The following is a 22,183-nucleotide window of genomic DNA, read 5'->3' as shown; positions in this document are numbered from 1 at the left end:
GTAGTCAAGAAAAGCCTATCTGAGGAGGTAACTAGGACTGAAAGGATGAGAAGGAAAAAGTTCTGCAAAGAGAAGTGCCTTCTTAGCAGAGGGAACAGCGTGTGGAAATGCCAAGTCAATAAACACCATGAAATGTATGGGAAACCAAAAATAGACAATTTGGCTGGTCAGCTTTGCAGGCTGCTTGTTCTGGGAACACATTGGCAGCCCAACATCAAATACACTAAGTGTCCAGGGAATTCTATGAGTCATTCTGTGTTCTTGTACTTCTGCAGTTAGCACTGGAGATGGGAGGAATCCATGGTGCTCTGCCTAAAAAAAGAAATAAGCTCTATTAATATTAATGTTAAAAATTTAGGTTTCACTTACATTCCTGAGGACACTGCAGTAAGTTACCTACACACTACTTAGAATGTTCTTGTAATGTCACTTTCTAGTGTCCAAACACATATGCCCATTGAAAGTATAATATGTATGCTCAGGTAAAATAAGGCTTATTGAGATATCATTCCATTAGAATCTATTAACTACTCTGGGCAGTAAAGTCTCACCTGGAATAATGAGATAGAGTCTTTTGTCAGGGGAACATAACTTTCATGTTTTTGCATGAAATTGTTAAATAAATCTATTTTGGCCTCCTTTTACTGTGCCATTCCAGGCTCAAGTGATCCTTCTGATCATTCTTCTTATTGCTATTGCAAACTTCTTCATTGGAACAGTCATCCCATCCAACAATGAGAAGAAGTCCAGAGGTTTCTTTAACTACCAAGGTACAGTTGGCAAATGAGTTGCTTTGCAATAAATAGCTCTCCTTTGCTCACCTCCATCGGCATCCCTGTAACTGCCACTCCATCCTTGGAATCTCCTTGTGATCCAGGGGAGAGCCGAAGGTTGGATTCAGGAGAGCCAGCGTGAGTTGGCTAACTCACCTAACATGTTTGGGTCTCAGATTTTCAGATAAGCTGATAATAACAACTTCCTGAGGGGATTTTTAAAAATCAAGTAAGATTGTGGCTGTGAAAGTGTCTTAAAAACCTTCAGGTGCTAGACAGCTTGTTGCTGTCAGAAGAATAGAAGCAGAATGCACATGCAAAGAAGGAGGAGGAAGCTCAGACCATTGGTTAAACCACTGAGAGCACTGAAGAAAAAAACATTCTTTTTTTTTTCCCCTCTGCTAGACTTCTTTGCATCATAGTTTTTAATAGGATTGCCTGTTAGGTTTTTAGGCATAAAAGACTGTAGGAGTTACTTTCTGTAGCATCTTGAGATAGTGTCACTGAGCATGGAATTTGACTGACTTCTCTCCCCTCTTCTACCCCTCAGATCCACTCTTTCCTAGCTTCCCACTCTAGCTTACTCATGGAGCCACTGCTGAGATTTTACAAAGATTTTCCTTCATTTGCTCACTTGTCAGTATTCATTTCCTTTTTATATGATATCATCTCTTTCTTTCTGATTCTTTTTATAAGGATTGTCTTGTTTGCTTTGCATGTTAACATCATTTTCCTTGTTACTCTTTTCCCTCCTTCCACCTCTTGCTGTATTTTTTCTGATGCTATAAATTTTCTTTCCTTATGTTTGCATTATTCCAGATTCTTTTGTTCACATTTTTCATTCTTTTTTTGCTTCCTTTCCTCTTCTTCTAGATTATTTCCTTTTCATTGATGACAACCTGAAGCAATAGTATTAATAATTTGATATAAAGATTTAAAATTCAATCTCAGCAAGGGATGAGTAGGTGAGAATATTAACAGCAAAATTGTAAGGTAGTCCCCCCCACAAGATTTTGCAGTTTTAAAAAAGGCATAGAAAAGCAGTGTGTTGATTAAGGTATTTAAGCATGTGAGAATTAGTTGTATATGTATAGAAGAGTGTATGTATGTGGTATATTTGACCATGAGAGAATTCTTCATTTCTTCATTTCTCAATTTTCTAAGCAAAATAAGTCAGTAGAAAAAGATAAATATCACATGATCTCACTTATTTGTGGAATATAATGAACAACATAAATTGATGAACAAAAACATATCCAGAGACAGAGAAGCATCAAACCTTAGAGGGAAGGCAAGGGAGAGTGGGGGGAAGAGTGAGAGATCAACCAAAGGACCAAAGGACTTGCATGCATGCATATGTAACCAATGAACATAGACACTAGGAGGGATGAGAGCATGGGAGGGGGAGTCTAGGGGGGCAATGGAGGGAAAAGGACACATATGTAATAACTTGATCAATAAAGAATTTAAAAAATATTTTAAAAATTGCAGAGCTCTGTTCTAGAGATCTAAAATTTTGTGATATGTATGTGACCTTTGACAAATATTACCATGAGGTTCATCAGGAGCACACCAACATCGTTCAGTTCATTTCATTTAGATGATAGGAACTCATTTGCATTTAGGGCTATAGAAGCCAAAGGTCACTTTATCTCCTACTCTGTGAAGAATGTCTAATAATAATTTTCTCATTATTTGTGTCGCAGCATCAATATTTGCAGAAAACTTTGGGCCAAGCTTCACAAAAGGAGAAGGTTTCTTCTCGGTCTTTGCCATTTTTTTCCCAGCAGCCACTGGGATTCTTGCAGGTGCCAATATCTCAGGAGACTTGGAGGTATGTTATTTGCTCTGTTTTTGTAGTCCCTGGAGGTGGTGGTGCAGTTGGTGGGCAGCACAAAGAGCTACAGAGATCTCGATAGTGACCATGTTTCTCTACAGCTTTCAAACCATAACATTTCTGTAAGGTTCCCTGATTATTCAATTATCTTTAAGTGCCAAACTATCCTATTTTTGGTTGTCCTTCCAAAGTCTTTTTCAGTGATATCAAAAGGCAGAGTAGAGCATGTGTCACATTTCCAACAAAATAAATACAGTGCAGTGAAAAAAAAAAAAAAACTATCAGAACCACCACTTTCTCTTTTAAACACATAATGTGTAAGAACATGGAACATTTAAGAAAAACAAACAAGAAACAAAGACAAATTACTTTATTGCTGAATGCTGATATAAAATTTAGGGATACATACACTTGTTTAATTGGTATTTATCCAAACACTCATATTTTCTATGTTAACTACTGTAAGGAGCATTGTATTTGTTAGGATAAGGCTTGAATGTTGGATAAAAGACCATTAATTTTGATTTAAACAAGATAGAAGTTTTTTTTAGTGAATACAAATTTGAACTCATAGCCACTTAGTGGAGTAAGAAAGATCTGCTGCAAAAAGTAGCACAGGAACAAATGACCTCCCTATTTTACCATTCCCTTGAGGATTGCCCTCATCTGCAAGGTCAAAAATTACTGATCATTTCCCAGATCACATTGCAGTCCATCGGAAGAGGAATAGGAAGCAGAGGACAAGCAATTCCTAGACCTTCAATGTATCACTTCTGCTGACATTCCATTGGCCAGCATTTAGTCTGAGACCTTTCCTCGTAAAGAAGACTGGCAGATGTGTCGAGCTGGGATGCCATGAGTCCAGATAACATTTTAGCGGGTTCTAGGGTAAAAAGAAGAAGGTGAGAAAGAATATTTGGAGACAATAAACAGTATCTCCCCATCCATACATAAAGTAGAAGGTACAGATTTTACCTTAAGAAATTTATAACCTACTTTGGAAAATAGGAAATGTTTGCAAGAGCCATCAAGAGATATGCATAAGTGAAAACCATAGGCACTGCCAAATGGATTGGAAAATAAAATATTTTCTCTGGCAGTAACACCTAAGTGTAAACTGAAAGCAAAGGCTGAGTATTGACTATTGGTAAGAAAATGTACCATAGGCAGAGAAACAAAAGAACAGTCAGGCAAGGGGAAAACTCGGACCAGAAAGGATCTCACACATCTCAACTGGAAAAGCTCTCATGATGCTGGATAACCTTATAAGATAAGGAGAAGCTGTGGGAGAGACCAAGTGAGAGGTGCTTGCCCTAGGATATAACTCCATGAAAGTGAGGTTTTGCCTTTGGTTTTGTTCATTGCTGTAACCTCAGAGCTAGTAAAGCTTCCATAAATATTTATTGAGTGAATGAATAAAGGCTTTAGGATTTGTTATATTTAAGGACCACAGTGCCTCGGTAAATTTTTGAGCAGAAATATGGCATAAAAAAGGATTAAGCTGAGGCTCAGAAACATAAAGTTGCTCAAAATTATTCAAGTGGTAAATATCACTGCTTCATGAAACTTAGCTGTGGATGTTGAGCTTCAAGTTTCTCAGATTTGGAAAAGTATCAGATGCCACTGATTTAAGCTTCTATAAACTGCATGTATACATTTGAATGAAAGACTCCTTGCTTTTCTCAGACTCCTTTAAAATAAGTTTTCTATTGAATGCTTAGTAGTCAGTTCAGCTCAGCCAACACTTACTGAGCCTACTTACACCAGGCACCGGGGAAGCAGAGACCTCAGTCCTTCCCTGCAGGAAGGAGCTCGTGGTCTAAGGGGGAGACATAATTACTCTGAGTCCTAAAAAGCGAAAACAGATCACATGCAAGGTAAAAGAAACAGTAGTTGCTGTCCCTAAAGAAGTGAAGGAAGACTTTCAGAGGAAGGACATTCAATCTAGATTTCAAAGACTTCATTAATAGAACAAGAAGAGAGGGACAATCAAAACAGAAGGAATGGAACACAAGAAGGCACAGAGATAGATGCTACTTATGGGAATTAGTTTACCTGCAGAACAGGGCACACAAGGAAAATATTTGCATCAGTATATTAATAAACATTTATAAAGGGCCTTCTCTGTATCCTGGGCACTCTGAGAGTAAGCAAAAAAACTAAAAAAGATCACTACCTAAAAAGGCAAAACTTACAATCTCTTACTCCTGAGGTAAATGCTAACTTAAGTTAGGGATGCTGTATTAGTAAAGATTTTTACTTATCTATCAATCTGTACTGAGAAATCACTAAGTTTGATTTTGCATGTGAAGGAAATAAAGAGGCTATCTTATGATTTTTAGGGCACAAGTGGTAATAGCATTGCTATAAAAACGTGTTTGTTTTTTTTTCCTTTCTATTTAAAAATACTTTGGTGATTTTACTATTTAGCTTAACTTTCAGTATATACCCTCATTTATACCATCTAGTAAATAGAACTCAGAAGTCCTTTAAACTACAGACAATAGAGTTTGGATATTATCTCAAAACTAGCTAGAGACACTAAGGAAGTTAGATAAAGATTAGATATATGTTTTAGAGAGCCTGCTATCAGATTGTGAAGGATGGATAGTGTGCTGGAGGCAGGAGCGGGAGAGAAGGAGACTGATAGTAGGGAGACTAGAGGCAAAAGATCAATTAGAAGATATCGCAGAAGTCTGGGCAACAGATGACATGGCCTTGAATTAAGGCTATGGCAGAGAATATGGATCAAAAGGGTCAGCTTTTATTAGAGTTAGAAGAGGAAATGAAAAGGATATTTTATTTCACTATATTTTGTGGTAAAAAAAAAAAAAAACCAACCCACAAACATTATACATCACAGCCAGTGTACACATACAGAATTTTCCTCAAACAATTCTTTACTGCAAATTCTGTGTTCTGATTATTTTCACATCAGTGCTGTAATAGAATAAAATACAATAGAGTGTTCATTTCATGCTGGTGCAACCTACTGAATTGATTGCATGGTGTAAGAGATGAGAAAAAAAGAAGCTCATATTTGGCCATTGAGGTTGAAAAGGTCGAAGGATATCAGATTGGAGGTTTCTGGGTATGTATCTATTGTATTTTATTATTTTACAGCACTGATGTGAAAATAATCAGAAGACAGCATTTTCAGTAAAGAATTGTTTGAGGAAAATTCTGTATGTGTACACTGGCTGTGATGTATAATGTTTGTGTTTTTTTACTGCAAAATATAGTAAAATAAAACACCCTTTTCATTTTTTTGCGTTTGGAGCTCTAGAAAGGAGCTAGAGCCATGATTGGCAGACAGAGGCTTGCAGCCACATGGGGCTCTTTGGCCTCTTTGATGTGGCTCTTCCACAAAATACCACGGCCTGGGCGAATCTATTTTGAAGAAGTGGCATTAGAAGAAGTTTAAGTTTAAAAAATTTTGGCTCTCAAAAGAAATTTCAATTGTTGTACTGTTGATGTTTGGCTCTGTTGACTAATGAGTTTGCCAACCACTGAGCTAGAGCAAGACTGGAAGCCATGGCATGCATGAGTTCATCCTGGTCTGTGCAAAAGGGAGGAGAGGAGAAAACAAGGCAGCACCAGGGAAACAACATTCAAAGTATTGATGGTGGAGAAGGAGTCCTTGAAGAAGGAAGAGAAAAAGCTGCCTCAGACATAGGAGAACTCAAGACAAAGTGGGATCCCAAAAGCCAAGGGAGAATAATGCTTTGAGAAGTAATATTTCTCTTATCCTTACATGATCAAAAGCCAGAGTGGTCAAGCATGTTAAGGATGAGAGGTGACAGCATATTGGGAAGTGGCAAGGAAACATAAGTACATATTTCTCTCTGAAATTTAAAATAATCAAAACATCATGGACTTAGTAAACATTTATTTTTCACACTATGAGAATATGTAAGATGCTACCTCTGCTCACAACCCAGCATTCTTCTAAAGATGGCAGTTAATGAGAGTTGGCATGAAGTTCCTTCCTGAACCTTCTATTTATTAACATACTCATTGATAATCTGTAAATATGTGCCTGGGAGATACCCAAGTCTAATCAAGACAGTTAAGATGCACTTTCAGAGATGCAAGATTAGGATAAGGTTGACATACTACAAAAGCAGAAATCCAAAATATGTATCTACTAGAGGCCTAGTGCACGAATTCATGCATGGATGGGATCCAGCCAACCCACCCTGATGGGGCCCATTGAGCCCAGCTGGCAGGGGGGGAGGGGCTTTGGGCAGTTGGCCAGCCTGCCCAGCCCCTGATTGGGGTGTTAGGGGCTGATCAGGGGCTGGCCAGGCGGGCTGGTGGCCCGGATCAGGCCAGTTGGCTACTTCAGTGCGAATCATAGTCACTAGTCATTCTGCCATTCTGGTCACTGGGCACATAAATAAATAAATAAATAAATAAATAAATAAGGTGAAGGAAAGTTAGATTTAGGTTTATCACTGGGGGATGGAAACTAACAATGAGAAGGAAAACTAAGCATTTGTCAAAGTCCTGAGCCCTGTGGGGGAAATGCAGCTATAGGCCAGACAATGTGAACATATGATCATACATTAAGATATTGGCGTTCTGATTTATATCAGGTCAGTTTGACCCTCACGTAAATTCTAAATAAGTAATTTTAGAACTTGTAGCAGACAGTTCTAAGTAAAATCTAAGTTTCTGTGTTTTAAGTACAAGACTGCCTTCCATCTTCACACCTCCTATCCTTCCATATATTTTATGTCTTCCCATTTAAATCTGTTCTTCACATTTCACTCAGATCCCAAGAAGTCCTTAATCAATAAGAAATTTTGAAATGTAACTTGAATTAGGAGATTGAGTGAGGCTCACTTCAGCCACGATTGTCTTCTTCCCTCCATGTGCTGCTCAGTTGCACACACTGCCACATCCACTTGGGGAGACAATAGCCTGGAAGGAAGCGGTTGCACATATATGTACTGGACCAGCAATTTTCACCCGTGTGCCACAGAAACACTTAAAGCATGCAGTACCTGACTATTTTTGTCAGGGGCACTGCCTCTTTCCCCTTAGATTATCAAATAAAAAAATGCCAATAGCCAGCACAATAGCTGTCCAGTATGAATGAATCAAAATTATATATATATATATATATATATATATATATATATATATATATATATATATATATTTTTTTTTTTTTTTTGCAAACTGGCAAAATAATTATTTTGTGGTGTGCCACAGAATTTTAGTAATTAGTGTATGTATGTGTGCAGTGAGGTAAAGAAGGTTGAAAATCATTGTATTGGACAAACCATGTGTGGATACATTCCTGGAAGAGTGGGAAGGAATTAATGACCACAGAGTGACTCCATCGGTATGGCTTCCTCCAGACTGGCTTGATTATGCAGCTGTCAGGTTGAGTCTATAGTCACCAGTAGTTTACCTTTCTGGTGGTTTTGATCAGTGGATTTAAGATAAAAAACAAAATAAACCACACTTTTTCTTTAACTGCATTGATTTCTTATTTGTATTGATGAGTCTCGTGCCCTCTGGTGGGGGAATGAATACCTATTGAGACTATGCTTCCCTCAATTCAATATTTATTGACTCCTACTGTATGCCAGGCACTGTCCTGTACAATCAATAACTATATTAGAATCTCTATTTAATAATCCCCGTTAAGTTGAATTCAATTATTTGGAAGTTACGCTACTTGAAATTGATTATGATATGAGTTAGTCCCTGCAAATAGGATATAAAATGGTATATTATACGTGATGTGAGTTCAGCTCAGTGAATTTTTATACACTTATAAGCAAGAGAAAAGCCCATTTCTGGTAGAAACTTAAATTTGCCTCTTTATTCATGCCTGCTTCTGGAAATTAAATATCCCCAGTGCAGTCATTGCTGAGTTAGATTCCAAAGGGGAAATTTAAGGGATTGGAGAATTTAGCAGATCAACCTTTGTGCTCAGTCAAAAGTGATTTTTTTTTTTAAGGCAAGCTTAAGCTTAGTATAAAACAAACACACAGAGCTATATTGCCAATCTGCTGGGTATGGTTGGATATTTCTCCTAATAATTTCAGGTTTTATGAATTTGCATGGAATTCACAGGAGATAAAGGAGACAGAGAGGCATTAGTGAGTGAACTAACTGGTATACTTTTCTATAATAGCTCCCTCCTGGACAGTTAGAGATCTCTTCTTTTCAGTGCAGAATTCTGCAGATTTTTTCATTCACTCTCAGGACATTATCTTTATCCCAAAAAAAAACTTGGGCTCACCATTTTGCTATTAGCTTGAACTTTTCTTGAGTACTTGCCTCAGGAAGAGAAGCCTAAAAAATTGAAAATACAGAAATAACTCCAACTGATCTCTGTTTCTTATTCCACCCTGTCTCCTTGTACCTTCACGTTATTTTTTAAAGGATCCCCAAGATGCCATCCCCAGAGGAACCATGCTGGCCATTTTCATCACCACTGTCGCCTACATAGGAGTTGCTATTTGTGTAGGTAAGTTGTAGGTCTCCGATGTTGGTATCTGATGGATTGTCACGTCTAGTGGATTTTCAATAGAACTTAAGTATCATATTTTCAAGAAGACAACCATTTTAATTCCCTTGTTAGATACTGGAGGTTTGAATGCAATGAAACTGTAAGCCAGGTGTTGCTGGGTCAGGGATAGGGTAGAAGTAATCAGATTGGTCAATTTAATTGAACACAAAGGGTCCCATTTCTCTACTCTAGATCAGGGGTCCTCAAACTTTTTAAAGTGGGGGCCAGATCACGGTCCCTCAGAGAGCTGGAGGGCCGGACTATATGAACTACTAATTCCTACTGTAACACCTCGGCTGTGCTCACTGCCCAAAAAACCTGGCGGGCCGGATCAGACTCCTCTGCGGGCCGCATGTGGCTCGCGGGCCGTAGTTTGAAGACCCCTGCTCTAGATGATAAGATTCCTACTGCCAAGGAAGCCATCCCTGCCAGCACCCACTCCCTTGCCCTAAGGCAGGTGGGGGACAGCGAAAGAGAAAAGAAGCCAGATGCAAAACAAAACAAAGCAAACATCAAAAGCCTTAGGAAATTATGAAAAATATAGAACTAATGATTGTGTCCCCTCCGTGCACTTACTGTCCTTACTATGGAAAAGTTCCTGCCGCTGATCAGCAGGAAATCAGAATAAGACCCAGCTGCCAGCAGTTACCCAATGAGCAGAAAATATGTGGATTCACCTGCTATTCCTAAGCTGACTCTTGTTTTACCTGCTGCCTGCAGTCACACCTCCTCCTGGTCGGGGTCACTTCACTTGTATGTAATTATTAGAGAGGAAAGAGTGTAGAACATTCAGAGAAGAAAACTATTTTCTCTGCTCACTAGGGAATACAGCTCCAGGCTGGATCATTATGGGAATCTGGAGGATAATTTTACCAAAAGGCATATCTCGGTCACCCTCTGTTTACTATGGAGCAAATTGGGAAATACATATGTCCTGAGTTTGGTTTCTAAAGAAAAAAAGCAAAATAATTCACTTAGTTGCTTGTTTCTCTCACTGCTTTTTAATGGAGGAAATTGGATAATGTTATTAATGGCATTATTGTGGCATTTCCAAGCTTAGTTACATGTAAAGAGATTTTATTCCAATGATTTAGTAAATCAACATATTTTTAAATATATTGAAATCACTCAAAGTTAAATTTCCCAAATGGTTTTCTTTCTCACACCAAGTAAAAATAAAGGAATAAATAAAGTTACAGACCTAATTTCAAAGATTCTTTTAGTTTTTGCTCCTGTTGGATGGAAAATCTGTGTTTCTATACTTTTCCCAGAATAGGAGAAGGATAGTCATGGGTCCATGGCTTGTCATTAGTGAAAATAATGGTTCATGGCTTGGCTTCATGGGAATTTGGGGAGTTCTATTATGCAGAAGTCAAAATACATGATTTAGAAAAGTCAGCTCAATATAAATAAACAATGCAATGAAGTAAAATCTGGGATGGATCATTCTTGATAACCAGCACCCATAATTTCAAGTGTTTATGCCAAGCTGGCAGACCACTATATTAAAAAACATCTCTGCACTGACTATTTTAAGTGGTTCTTTCAACTTGCAGATTCTATGATTATTAAGTCTTTCCTGGATTTAAAGACTATGGATTGCCCAGGGTTCCCATTAGACCTTACCTACCACAGGACCTCTCTTACAGTTATTCGCAAAGAGTGAGAATTTACCCTGGCTGGAGTTTGAAAAGCAAAAAAGAACAGTTTTGCTGGTCAGCATCAGTGTTTATCCTTCAGGTAGTTCAGAAAAGTTTGTTTATGTTTCACACCTATGTTCACATATTTCAATAACCTTATTAAATACATAATGTCAGATTATAGTTAGAGAAATTCATAGGGAATATTGACAATTAAAATATATATATTAAGGATCTTTAAAAAGTTTATAACTCCAATTCTGAGAATCTATCCTAGAGAAATATGTTAAGATACAAAAAAAAATACATGCATAAAGATGTTTGTAGAATATTTATAATAGAAAATAAATGTATGAAAAAAATGGAATAAACTGAGGTAAATATTTGATAGAATATTCTTTGACCATTACTATTAACTAAGAAATCTTAATATTTTTATCCCCAAACATTTTATTATTTAAACGATTAAAATTGTATATCCTATATAATAAAAAGTTAACATGCAAATTGATTGAACCGCAGAATGACCAGTCACTATGACAGGCACTGACCAACAGGGAGCAGATGCTCAACACAGGAGCTGCTCCCTGGTGGTTAGTGAGCTCCCACAGGGGGAGCACCACCAGCCAAAAGCCAGGCTTACCATTGGTGAGCACAGCAGCAGTGGTGGGAGCCACTCCTGCCTGTGCTGAAGACCCCTTGGGGGATGTCTGCCTGCCAGCTTAGGCCTGCTCCCCAAGAGGGCACAGGCCAGTCTAAGGGAACCGCCTTCGCCCCCCATGCATGAATGTCGTGCACCAAGCCTCCAGTCAAGTATAATTGTAACTGTTTAAAATAGTATGCAAGGAATAACATTAGTTGAAAACAAGGGCTTGGTTCTCTTAATTACTAGAATTCAATAATGCCATCCTTTGGTTCTCTCACAAATGAGACAATAAATCCTATTTGAAAAACACCAAACCAATAACACTAAGCCAGAAATCTGAATTGAGTGTAGCACTGCTTTTGCATTTTAAAGGATCAGAAAGTAAGGAATTTCAACCCACAATGGTCTTACAGAGACAAGTAAGAGCTAGGACTGAAATCACCCAAGGTGACGGAAGTGGCAGCGTGTTAGACACAGGGGGTGCCCCAGGCTTCAGAGGATGGGAATCCTCAGGCACCATGTCCCAGGAAGCATTGGCAATGATGACAGGATAGTCAATGCACCTGCTCAAATGAAAAACAAAGTATGTTTTCAGAAGAAACCCCTAAGGAAAGAGAACTCTTACAGATCTAAAGAAATGACAAGCCACTGTTGTTTCCCCAGGGGCCTGTGTGGTCCGAGATGCCACTGGGAACATGAATGACACCATCATTTCTGGGATGAACTGCAATGGTTCAGCAGCCTGTGGGCTGGGCTATGACTTCTCAAGATGTCAACATGAACCATGTCAGTATGGACTGATGAACAATTTCCAGGTTCGAGCTGCAGTAATTATAACAATGTTGACTGCTGTTGTTTTCATTTTGATAACCTCATGTATAATGACACTTCTGACCCTGCAACTGATTGATTAGTGATTGATTCGAATTCTGCACAGGACAATTGGTGTGAGAGGGAAGGGAAACATACAGGCATACATGTGGCAAATCCGGGGGTTACATTTACTGTGGTCAGAGAGAAGAGGTACTTGTGTGAATTGCACTGCCAGGGAAGGATCACCTCCCGACATTGCGTACCTTCCAGTCAATTGTGCAAGAGTTCATGGTGGGGAGGAGAGACAGATTAGTTACCATGGAATGCATTTTCTGCACAGGCTTTGGCTTAGGAACAGCCTCTCTGGTGGTCCTGGAAGACAAGGCCAACAGGGAAACCGTGAGTGGCAGAGAGGCGGCACAGGGGAGGGGATAGATGAGGGGGAGAGACGAGGGAAGTTGGGAAAACTGTAAGACTTGAAACATATTAATTTGTCTAAACAATGAGTGAGCAGAAGGAGAAGCAAATTTGTCATGAAGGCTTCATTCATCTATTTTAACAACCAACAAAGAGAAATTAACTCAGCTGAAGTCATTATTCCAAAATATGATTTAAATGGACAGATTCTCTTCATGTCTAAGATCTAAAATTGTTATTAATGAGCACAGAAAAAGCAAAGGTTTATAAAGCCTCTAGGCACAGGAAGACCAAGAAAGACTAATGCCTCAAAGGTCTGGTAAACAGTTGAGTCCGTCCCCAAACCTTATTAAAACACCACTTTCTGTGAGATAGAATTTCCCATAATGAGGGAAATACACAAAGGACAGAGGGGGCAAATGCTGTCAAAACCCTTGAAACCTCTTTCTTTATTCTTCCCAGTACCTTCTGGATGTATGGTAGTGAGCATTTATTATTTTTATAATCAACAAAAAGGCCATTTCCACCTTGAAAACAACTGGAGAATGAAATGAGCAGGAGATGGAGAAATCTGCTTAGAAGCAATTAGCTTATTAAAGAAATTTCAAAACACAAAAAGTGGAAAGGAAAGCATTTGAATAAAGATATGGCTGTTTTTATGTATTTGCTTGTCCATTTGTTTGTTTTTATTGTCCATTGGATGAGTTTCCTGACTTGAACTTCTCTTCTCAAGGTCATGAGCATGGTGTCAGGGTTCGGCCCCCTTATCACAGCTGGCATCTTTTCTGCAACACTCTCCTCGGCCCTGGCCTCCCTTGTCAGCGCTCCCAAAGTGTTCCAGGTGATACAGAGCATGTGTTTCTCCCCACTGCGGTTGCCGCTGAACATGGATCAACCTGAAAGATTCATTCTCACCGGCAATCATTTTCCATCATTTGCTGAAACACTTTAATGTTTGCATCTGGCTCAAATGCTATCAAATAATATCAAGAATGATGAACCTCGGTGTTAACTTGTACCTCATGTTGTGTATCACTCCATCTTTTGCCCAGTCTTCTTGTCTGAATCACCCAGGGAAAACGACGGCACATAGATATAAATGATGAGTTTCTCCTCTTCTTTCCATTAGGCTCTATGCAAGGACAACATCTACAAAGCCCTGCAGTTCTTTGCGAAAGGATATGGGAAGAACAACGAGCCGCTGAGAGGATACATCCTCACTTTTGTGATAGCCATGGCATTCATTCTTATTGGTTAGTAGTGTTCTTGTTCTTACCCAAAGCCAAATAACTCTTCTGCTACTCATAAGGTTTTCCTTTCGGTTTGAAAAGTTACCTGCTTTATGCTCAATATTCCATTGGGGAATAGAGGAGTCTGTCTAAGAGGGAAATGAGAAAACTTTGAGGGAAGAGGGCCTTAAAAGATTTGAGTTGGGCTTCGAACGTTCATCTCTTTGAATCTGGGTGTTGGAAATTCATCCACCCAAATGTAACTGAATCCATCCCCCAACCTGCCCGTTATTGTCTAACCCCAGAGCCTCCCCCAGCTGCCACTAGTCTTTACATCATCTAGCTCGGAAGCTAGCAGGACAGTCAAAGAGTCTGTTCTCAAATGCTGTCCGTTGACCACCTGTGTCAGAAGTTAGATTCAAAATCTCTGGTGACAAGGAATCTGCATTTTTACAATTTCCTCAAGAGACTCATTAGACCACTAAAATTTGAGAACCACATAGACTAGATTTAATCTCATCTCCTGGTCCCTAGACACTATAGAAACAGCTACATAATCTTGGAGAGGCACAGGCATCAATGTAACCTGCACATTCCTCACGGCTCCCTGAGGCATCACTTTTGCTGGTGAGCTCAGAGGAAAAGAAGCAAGCGGCAGGGATGAGGGTAGCTATGCATAGATGGGCGGAGCCTTTCTCAGCACAGAGATGCCAAAGGCTGAGGGCTCCTCCTTAGCACATAAACTCAGGAAGTGGCTGTAATTCATGAATCCTTACAAGATTCCCACGAGGTTGAAGATATTTGTTACAAGGTAACAAGGTTTGTTAGATTTTAAAAAAACTAAATAAAAAAGTAATTCTGTAGAGATGTTTCAGTTCTATAGTTTAAGCGTTAAGACTTCGAATCATTGCCCTTTACTGCATTTAAGTGGTCAAATAAGCAAAGTTTTAAAAATTGTGTAAATTAAAAATCACTCTTTTAGAACAAGGCAGATTAGCTTCCAGGTGTGGGCTAGCTATTTTTGCCTACCTCCCTGCTGGCCCCCATGTTCTAGAGCCACACCCAGCTGCCCCCTGCATTTCCATCACTGAGGTTGATAGACATCTGACATTCAGAGAAACAGGACTATCTCTAAGTTACTTCTGTCACAACATAAATAATTCAGCTAGGATTAAGTCATACTGGATGTTTAGCTATAGTGGTAAAACATTTTTTTTACAAATTTATTTCTCTAGAAATAACTAACAGGCGTTCTGAAAGTCAGAGAGAGCAAGTTGAGTACATGCAGAGAGATTTCCAAGTAGGCATTTCTGGAATTTAACTAATCTGGCACCCTGCGGAGCCTGGGCGTGCATAGCAGATAAAGAACCCCTGGGATAGCCACAGGGGCTTATCATCTGCCCAATCCCTGAACCCTCTACCCATTCCCACTCAATTTTTTTATTTTTTTTATTTTTTGTAAGTAGGGGTCTTGATTGCCTATTTTCAGATTGGTAGGTTTTCTTGCTTCTTACTGTATGGAAAAGAAGCTCTGGCTAAGAATAGGTCTTAAAATGAATGCAGCCCCAAAGAAAAATCACTAATTTCTGAAACTTTGACAGATGCTAGCTATGGTTTCAGCCTCCAAATAGTCAGGCTTCCAGGCTGTAGCAGCTGTTCAGCCCCTGGTCTCATCACTCAGACGTACATGTTCCTTTCTGCTTTGTTCACAGCGGAGCTGAACACCATCGCGCCCATCATCTCCAACTTCTTCCTGGCCTCATACGCCCTTATTAATTTCTCCTGCTTTCATGCCTCCTACGCCAAATCCCCCGGTAAGTTGACTTCCTAAAATTAAAATAAGCCTAAGCCAACAATGGTTAGTGTCAATGAAATGAAACGAGTCGGTGAAAGTGCTTAATTTGTGTTGATCTGTTTCCTTACATCCTCATGGGCAGTGCAATCCACTTTGTTTGGTGAGTTGGGGGGTAACTTAGGCAATAGAAAAAGAATCATTTGAGCAGTGGCCTTTCTGACCAACCGTAAAGTCAATTTTCTCCCGCGGCAATAAATTATTCATTGCAAGAGAAACCACATTTATTTCAGCGGTAGAAAAACATCACTATTTATTTCCTCGGTGAAAGTGACCACAGAAGTGGAATAAATGTATATATTTGAAACTTCCTTACTATCAATTTGTTTCCTGCCCACTGTGCAGAAGAGAAGGATGAGTAGCTCCCATAATTACCTGCTGAGAGTAGTCAATGCAGATTCGCAGTGAAGCTGCTGACAGCCCTGCGCTCCCAGACTGTGACTTAAAGTGGAGCAAAATTCACACCCGGGAATCTTCCACCATCTTAGTCACTTATCACCTCTAATTTGCTCCCATTGGCCAATAGGATTTCTCCTGCCTTCCCACCAGAACAGAGACTTGTCATTATTGACCTTCAGAAAGTTCCTCACCATGAGGACTTTCATCCGGGACATAAACACATCGCCACTGTTTTAGGGCCTGCCACAATTGAAAAAGCTGCTGCAGTAAGACAAAAGGTGGATGGAAGGGGAGCCTTCACCCACCCAAGGCCACTAGGCTCCAGAAAACACTGAGGACTTTGTGTGCCTGTTGTGTTCTCTTCTTTTAAGCAGAGAACAGAAAGTTCTAGTCAGAGGATACTGCAAATCATAGAAAGGTGTGCCTCCATGCCATGTTATGCTCATTTTTAAAGTAATAGAGGTTGCCAGGGGAAAGATTGAAAAGGAAAAAAAGGAAAGAGAAAGAGAGGAAAAATAGAAAGCACATAGAGGGGAACACATAAATACAAAGACCCGGAAATTGAGACTCTCCCCCGCCTCTCTTTTTTCTCTCCAAACCTCTCTCTGTATTTCATATACATGCATGCACACGCGCACGCGTGCACACACACACACACACACACACACACACACACACACACGTGCATGCACACACATGCACACACAGCCAGACTTGTAAAATAAGGGCATTCCCAGTGATGTTCTCAAAGTGCTGTATCCATCTGGTGGCCATTTAGGAAACTGCTCCAGAAGACTGAACTCTCCGTTGTGTGTTGGCCTCTGCAAGTTAAAATGCACTTCACCCAGAGACCAGATGTACCGCTCCCATCAGAGCTTCCCCAGCCTGACCTCACCGTCTCCCAGCTTCTTTAATTTCAGGGAACTAATAGTAAAGCATGGGAAACCCCCTTGCATATATGAGCCGTGAGAAATATTCTCATTGCAAATCCAAAACATATTAATGTGTCAGGTTTAAGAAGACATCGCAGACAAATGCCTTCCTCTCCTCCCGTTCATTATTATTTCTGAAAGGGCAAGCATCTTCCTCTGGGGGTAAAGGAAGAGCTAGCAGGAAAATAGATTTACTTGATGACGGCTCTGCTTTCTTCATGGGAAAGTAAGCCCATTGTCTTAACCTTCTCTTTCTTGGCCCACCAAGGAATTCCTCCACCCTCCGCACAAGACCCACTTCTCCATCCCTCCTGCCTCCTGTGAACTCCTACTGGCTTAGATGTGAGGTGCTCAAGGTGTTGTAGTTTGGAAAGACAATCAGGGGACATGCAGGGAGTCAGGAGGGGCCACGAGAGACACATTTTTCTGTATTTCACAGCATCCTTATTTGGTGTAATTACACCTCCATGGGCTAGGGATCCAAGATCACAGAAAACAAATAGCAGAGTTGGAAACTTGACCTAATTCTTCTTTCTATGCTGGGAAGAAACATGTCGCTTGTATTCTGATCATATGCAATGGCATGATGGTGATAGTGTAGATTTTCTTGTGCACATAGATTTGGTTTTCTATTTTCAGGATGGAGACCTGCATATGGGATTTACAACATGTGGGTGTCTCTTTTTGGAGCTGTTTTGTGCTGTGCAGTCATGTTTGTCATCAATTGGTGGGCAGCTGTTATCACCTACATCATTGAGTTCTTCCTCTATATCTATGTGACCTACAAGAAGCCAGGTAAGATATGAAGGACTCTACAGGAGAGGGTTTATAAAGCAGTTTCTAACTACCCTTTAATTCAATAACCAGGTAGTGAGCAGCTCCTTTGTACTTAAGTGTGCCATGTGTCTGATGGATATTAATAATATAATGTAATATAACAATAGGCAACTTTGTTGAGCACCTATTATGTATCATGCACTCACAATAATGTTGTACGTTAAGTGTTATTATACCCATTTTACAGATGAAGAAACTGGAACTCAAAGAGTAGACCATTTGCCAAGGTAATGGTCAGTATCTGATGGAGCTGACATGTTAACTACTGTGTGTATGACACCAAACCCTACAAGCTTCTCATTATATCACTTTCTAATGTGCTAATAAATAAGATATAGTCCCTGTCCTCAAGGAGTTCACACATAAGCAATGAACTATGTAATATAATAAATTAATATAAGTAAGTAAACTGAAAGTAAAGTGAAAGTGACATGAACAAATTGCTGAGAAAAGGAGAGAATTGGATAGACTGCAGATGGGAGAGGCTGGAGACCACAGAGTCAGGTACTGCGATCCAGTTTCGGGGATCCGCATCCCCGCCCTCCCCCCCACCTCCCGCAATCCCCTTACTTCCACAAGTAAAGCAGAGAAGGTAGCAACTACCTTGGAGGGGCTTGTTTGTTGCTTATTCTTATTACTTCATGTGTTTTTATCAGGTATATTTACATATGGAAAAACTCACCCTTTTTTTTTTATTCTTCTGGGGTTCAAATAAATCCATCTTTATCGAAGTTATATAGAAATGTGGCTTTAATGATTTCTTTCCTTTACAATCAAACTGAGACATAAAAATCTTGATAATCTAGCAAGATAATCACAGTGCCCTTGATGAGTTAGGTTAATGCTCATGTGCCTTTTGCCTTTTGATAGCTAATTGAAGAGAACGTTTTGAAAGGATAGCATCCATTATAAACTGGATGGTGGAGTGTTTCTCTCACAATTTCCTACTTTGGGTTAAGTATTTTGCAATTGGAATACCAATGAACTTGAGTGATACTTGCTTCAACTCACCCCTTTTACACGTAAGGTCTATAATTTTTTACAAACCTACAATCATAACCACCACAACAATCAAGACAGAGGGCATTTCCATCATCTCTATAAGTTTCTTGACACTTCTATGTAGGCAATCTTCTCTACAACCTAATCTCTGGCAACCACTGCTGTCTTAATCAGGATATGGTCTTTTAGAGAATATGATATGAAATCTATTTTTTATAGCCTTTGTGCATGTTTCCTTTCACTTGACATAATGCTCTTAGATTCATCCATGTGAATGTGTGTATAAGTAATTGTTCCTTTTGTTTCTGAGTAGTATTTCATTGTGTAAATATATCTCAAATGTCTTAAAAAATCTATTCACCATTTGATGGTCATTGGGTTGTTTTCAGCTTGGGGGTGACTATATATAAAGCTTCTATAAACATTCACACACAGGATTATATGTGGACCTATGTTTTCATTCCTCTACGGGTGAGATTTCTGATTATATAATAAGTGTAGATTTAACTTTATAAGAAACTGCCGAAGTGTTTTCCACAGTAGTATTATTTTCCATTCTTACCAGCAATAAATGAATATACTACTTGTACCATATCCTTGTCAGCACTTAGAATTGTCAGTTGATTTAAGAAAATAATAATAGCATTCTAATAGATGTGAAGTACTATCTTACTGTGGCTTATCTTGCATTTTCCCAATGACTAATAATTTGAATGCCTTATTTGCCACTGATATATCTTCTTTGGTTGAGTGTCTCTTTAATTCCTTTGCCCATTTTTGGAAATGTTTTCTTATTATTCAGCTGCAAACATTATTTATAAATTCTGGGTGCAAATCTTTTACAGTATGTGTTTTTCAAATATTACCTATAGGTTTATGACTTGTATTTTTTATTTTTCTTATAGTTTGTTTTGAAGAGCAGACAGTTTTAATTTTCATAAAGTTTAATTTATCACTTTTTTTCTTTTATGGTTTGGCTTTTTGCTTCTAACCAAGATATTCTTCCCTAATCCGTTGTCACAAACTTCTAGAAATTTTAATGCTTTAAATTTTGAACTTATGTTTTTTATCCATTTTTAGTTAATTTTTGTATATAATGTGAGATATGCTTCAAAGTTCTTTTTTTTAATATACATTCAATTGACTAGTAGGGTTTTTATAAATATAAATTAAGTTAAGGTATGTTAAATGCCTGGTGCATAGTCAACACTTAGTCAATTTTAATCTTCTTTATCAGAAGATAAGGATCCCCCACCATTTCTGTGACTCTTCAAAGCAAGGCTGGGGCGATGGCTCTGTCTGCCATCCAGAGTGACTCTGTATATTCCATCAGAGGCTTTCTCTTATAAAAATTAGATAATCCATCTAATATCTAATTTTTTCAAGAAAAAGGCGAAGTATGGTAGTGTTTATCTCCATTATTATGAAGATTAGGTCCTAAAAGACCAAACTAAAATCCTAATAATGATATACCCTCTTCATGGGCACCCAGAAGTAAGAATTACTGAGCTATTTAGTCCTATAATTTCAAATATAAAAATTGTTACACACTATCTGTGTATACAAATGCCCCTTTTTATTCAGCTTAAGAATTTGTGAAGAACCCTTGAATTTATTGATAGGCCAATCATTTTCCCAAGTCTATGGTCTGCAGTGTGGTTATTGCCCAGCCTCACCACCCAGCAGAATTTTGAGGATATAAGCCTTCAAATCTGATCTTTAGTTGGAAAGAGAGGTCTTACTTTGAAGAATTCACAAAATGCTCATAGAAGAACAATGCTCTTTCTAATGTTTTCTAACAATGTTCTCTAATCAGTGCGCTCGACACTGCTGGCACAGCCAGGGAAAATTATAGGAGGGAATCGCTTATAAAAGTTTTTTACCGTAGACAGAGTGAAGGTCAATACTTTTGATGCCATATTCCTCTTTCATCCGCAGATGTGAACTGGGGCTCCTCCACACAGGCTCTTTCCTATGTGAGTGCTTTGGACAATGCTCTGGAACTAACCACAGTGGAAGACCATGTGAAAAATTTCAGGTAAATTGGCTTCTCTGGTATCCTGGTGGTGTTCCACATTAGAAGTAGCCTTTCTTTATGGGGGACAAATGCACTAGAGTAGTCACATGCTATGGGTATAATCTGAGACCAGGCAGTCATACAAACGACCACATTTTCATGACAGCACCTTCTGTAAACAAGTGTTCCTTCTCTTCCACTCTGAGCTACACCCACCCCCAACTAGAAACCCTCATAGTGCCGAGGGCCACCTTCCATGCATGGGGATACAGAGGTGATCTGAGGTGAGCTAAGTGAGGTTATTTTTGCATCAATGCCCACAAACTTTAATCCTTGGTGCTGTCTTCATTCAACTTAATGCTGTGTGGCTTACTGAAATCTCTTAGAAGAAACCTGTTAAGCTCTTTATTAGATAGAACTTATTTTGAATGGAACCTGGAAACGTAAGTTCTGAAAGGAGAATGAAGGAAAGCACTGGGTGGAAAAGGACAGGCTGGGTTGGAATTTCAGGATAGGATAGTGTCCAGAGGAAACAAGACAGGGGGAATCCAAGACCTCTTTTCCTTACTTTACATTTTAGTACTCACTAACTAAGCTAAGAATATAGAGAGGACAAGATGGGCAGGCAGATGACTCAAGAATTCTGGTGAGAAATCCAAGAAATACATAGAGGAGAGCTGGTTCCATTTTGCCAAGCCTTCTGCACCTGCCATTTCCACCAGGTGATTCTCAGCTCACAGACTTCTTGCAACAGTCATTTCTCACATCTTCTTTTTCTCCACTTCTAGGCCCCAGTGCATTGTCCTAACAGGGGGACCCATGACAAGACCCGCTCTCTTAGATATAACTCACGCCTTCACCAAGAACAGTGGCCTTTGCATCTGCTGTGAAGTCTTTGTGGTAAGAGCCACTTCATCCCAGAAAAGTGCTGCTTCCTTCTTGCTCACCTTTGTGTTATTTTAGGTCAGTTGAACGGGTACATGCAGTGAAGGAGAATGGCAAGGCAGCTTGGACAATAGCCCTTTTCCTTTGTTCATAGAGCAAAGACCGTGATCCTGAATTTAAATGAGTGGCTAAAATGTCTTTCTGATTTCATAGGACACCAACTAAAAGTGATAAATATTCCAAATGATGGCCTTTGAGTCAAGAAAAAGAAAGCTGGCCCAGAAATAAATAAAGGAAGTGAAGGCATTTGGAGTCATAACTGTCCACAGAAACATAAAAGGATGAAATGAGCCAGAGGGTGCTATTAACAGA

At 39.2% G+C, this 22,183-nt stretch overlaps 1 protein-coding gene across 3 annotated transcripts in view; it reads left to right on the top strand.

Moving 5' to 3' along the window:
• Positions 1-22,183, top strand: part of SLC12A1 (solute carrier family 12 member 1) — an 89,562-nt gene that overhangs the window by 23,479 nt on the left and 43,900 nt on the right. For all 3 annotated transcript variants that reach the window (XM_084902283.1, XM_084902282.1, XM_084902281.1), the window contains 10 exons: positions 659-770; positions 2,480-2,607; positions 9,016-9,100; positions 12,092-12,243; positions 13,392-13,499; positions 13,788-13,911; positions 15,600-15,701; positions 17,710-17,865; positions 20,848-20,947; positions 21,715-21,826. In XM_084902283.1, the coding sequence (XP_084758409.1) occupies positions 659-770; positions 2,480-2,607; positions 9,016-9,100; positions 12,092-12,243; positions 13,392-13,499; positions 13,788-13,911; positions 15,600-15,701; positions 17,710-17,865; positions 20,848-20,947; positions 21,715-21,826 (1,179 nt within the window). The remainder of the gene's footprint in view (positions 1-658; positions 771-2,479; positions 2,608-9,015; positions 9,101-12,091; positions 12,244-13,391; positions 13,500-13,787; positions 13,912-15,599; positions 15,702-17,709; positions 17,866-20,847; positions 20,948-21,714; positions 21,827-22,183) is intronic.

Source organism: Pipistrellus hanaki (genome assembly GCF_964339955.1).
Source record: "Pipistrellus hanaki genome assembly, chromosome: 1".
In the NCBI taxonomy this organism is placed as follows: domain Eukaryota; kingdom Metazoa; phylum Chordata; class Mammalia; order Chiroptera; family Vespertilionidae; genus Pipistrellus; species Pipistrellus hanaki.
This window is presented reverse-complemented; position numbering and strand designations above follow the sequence as displayed.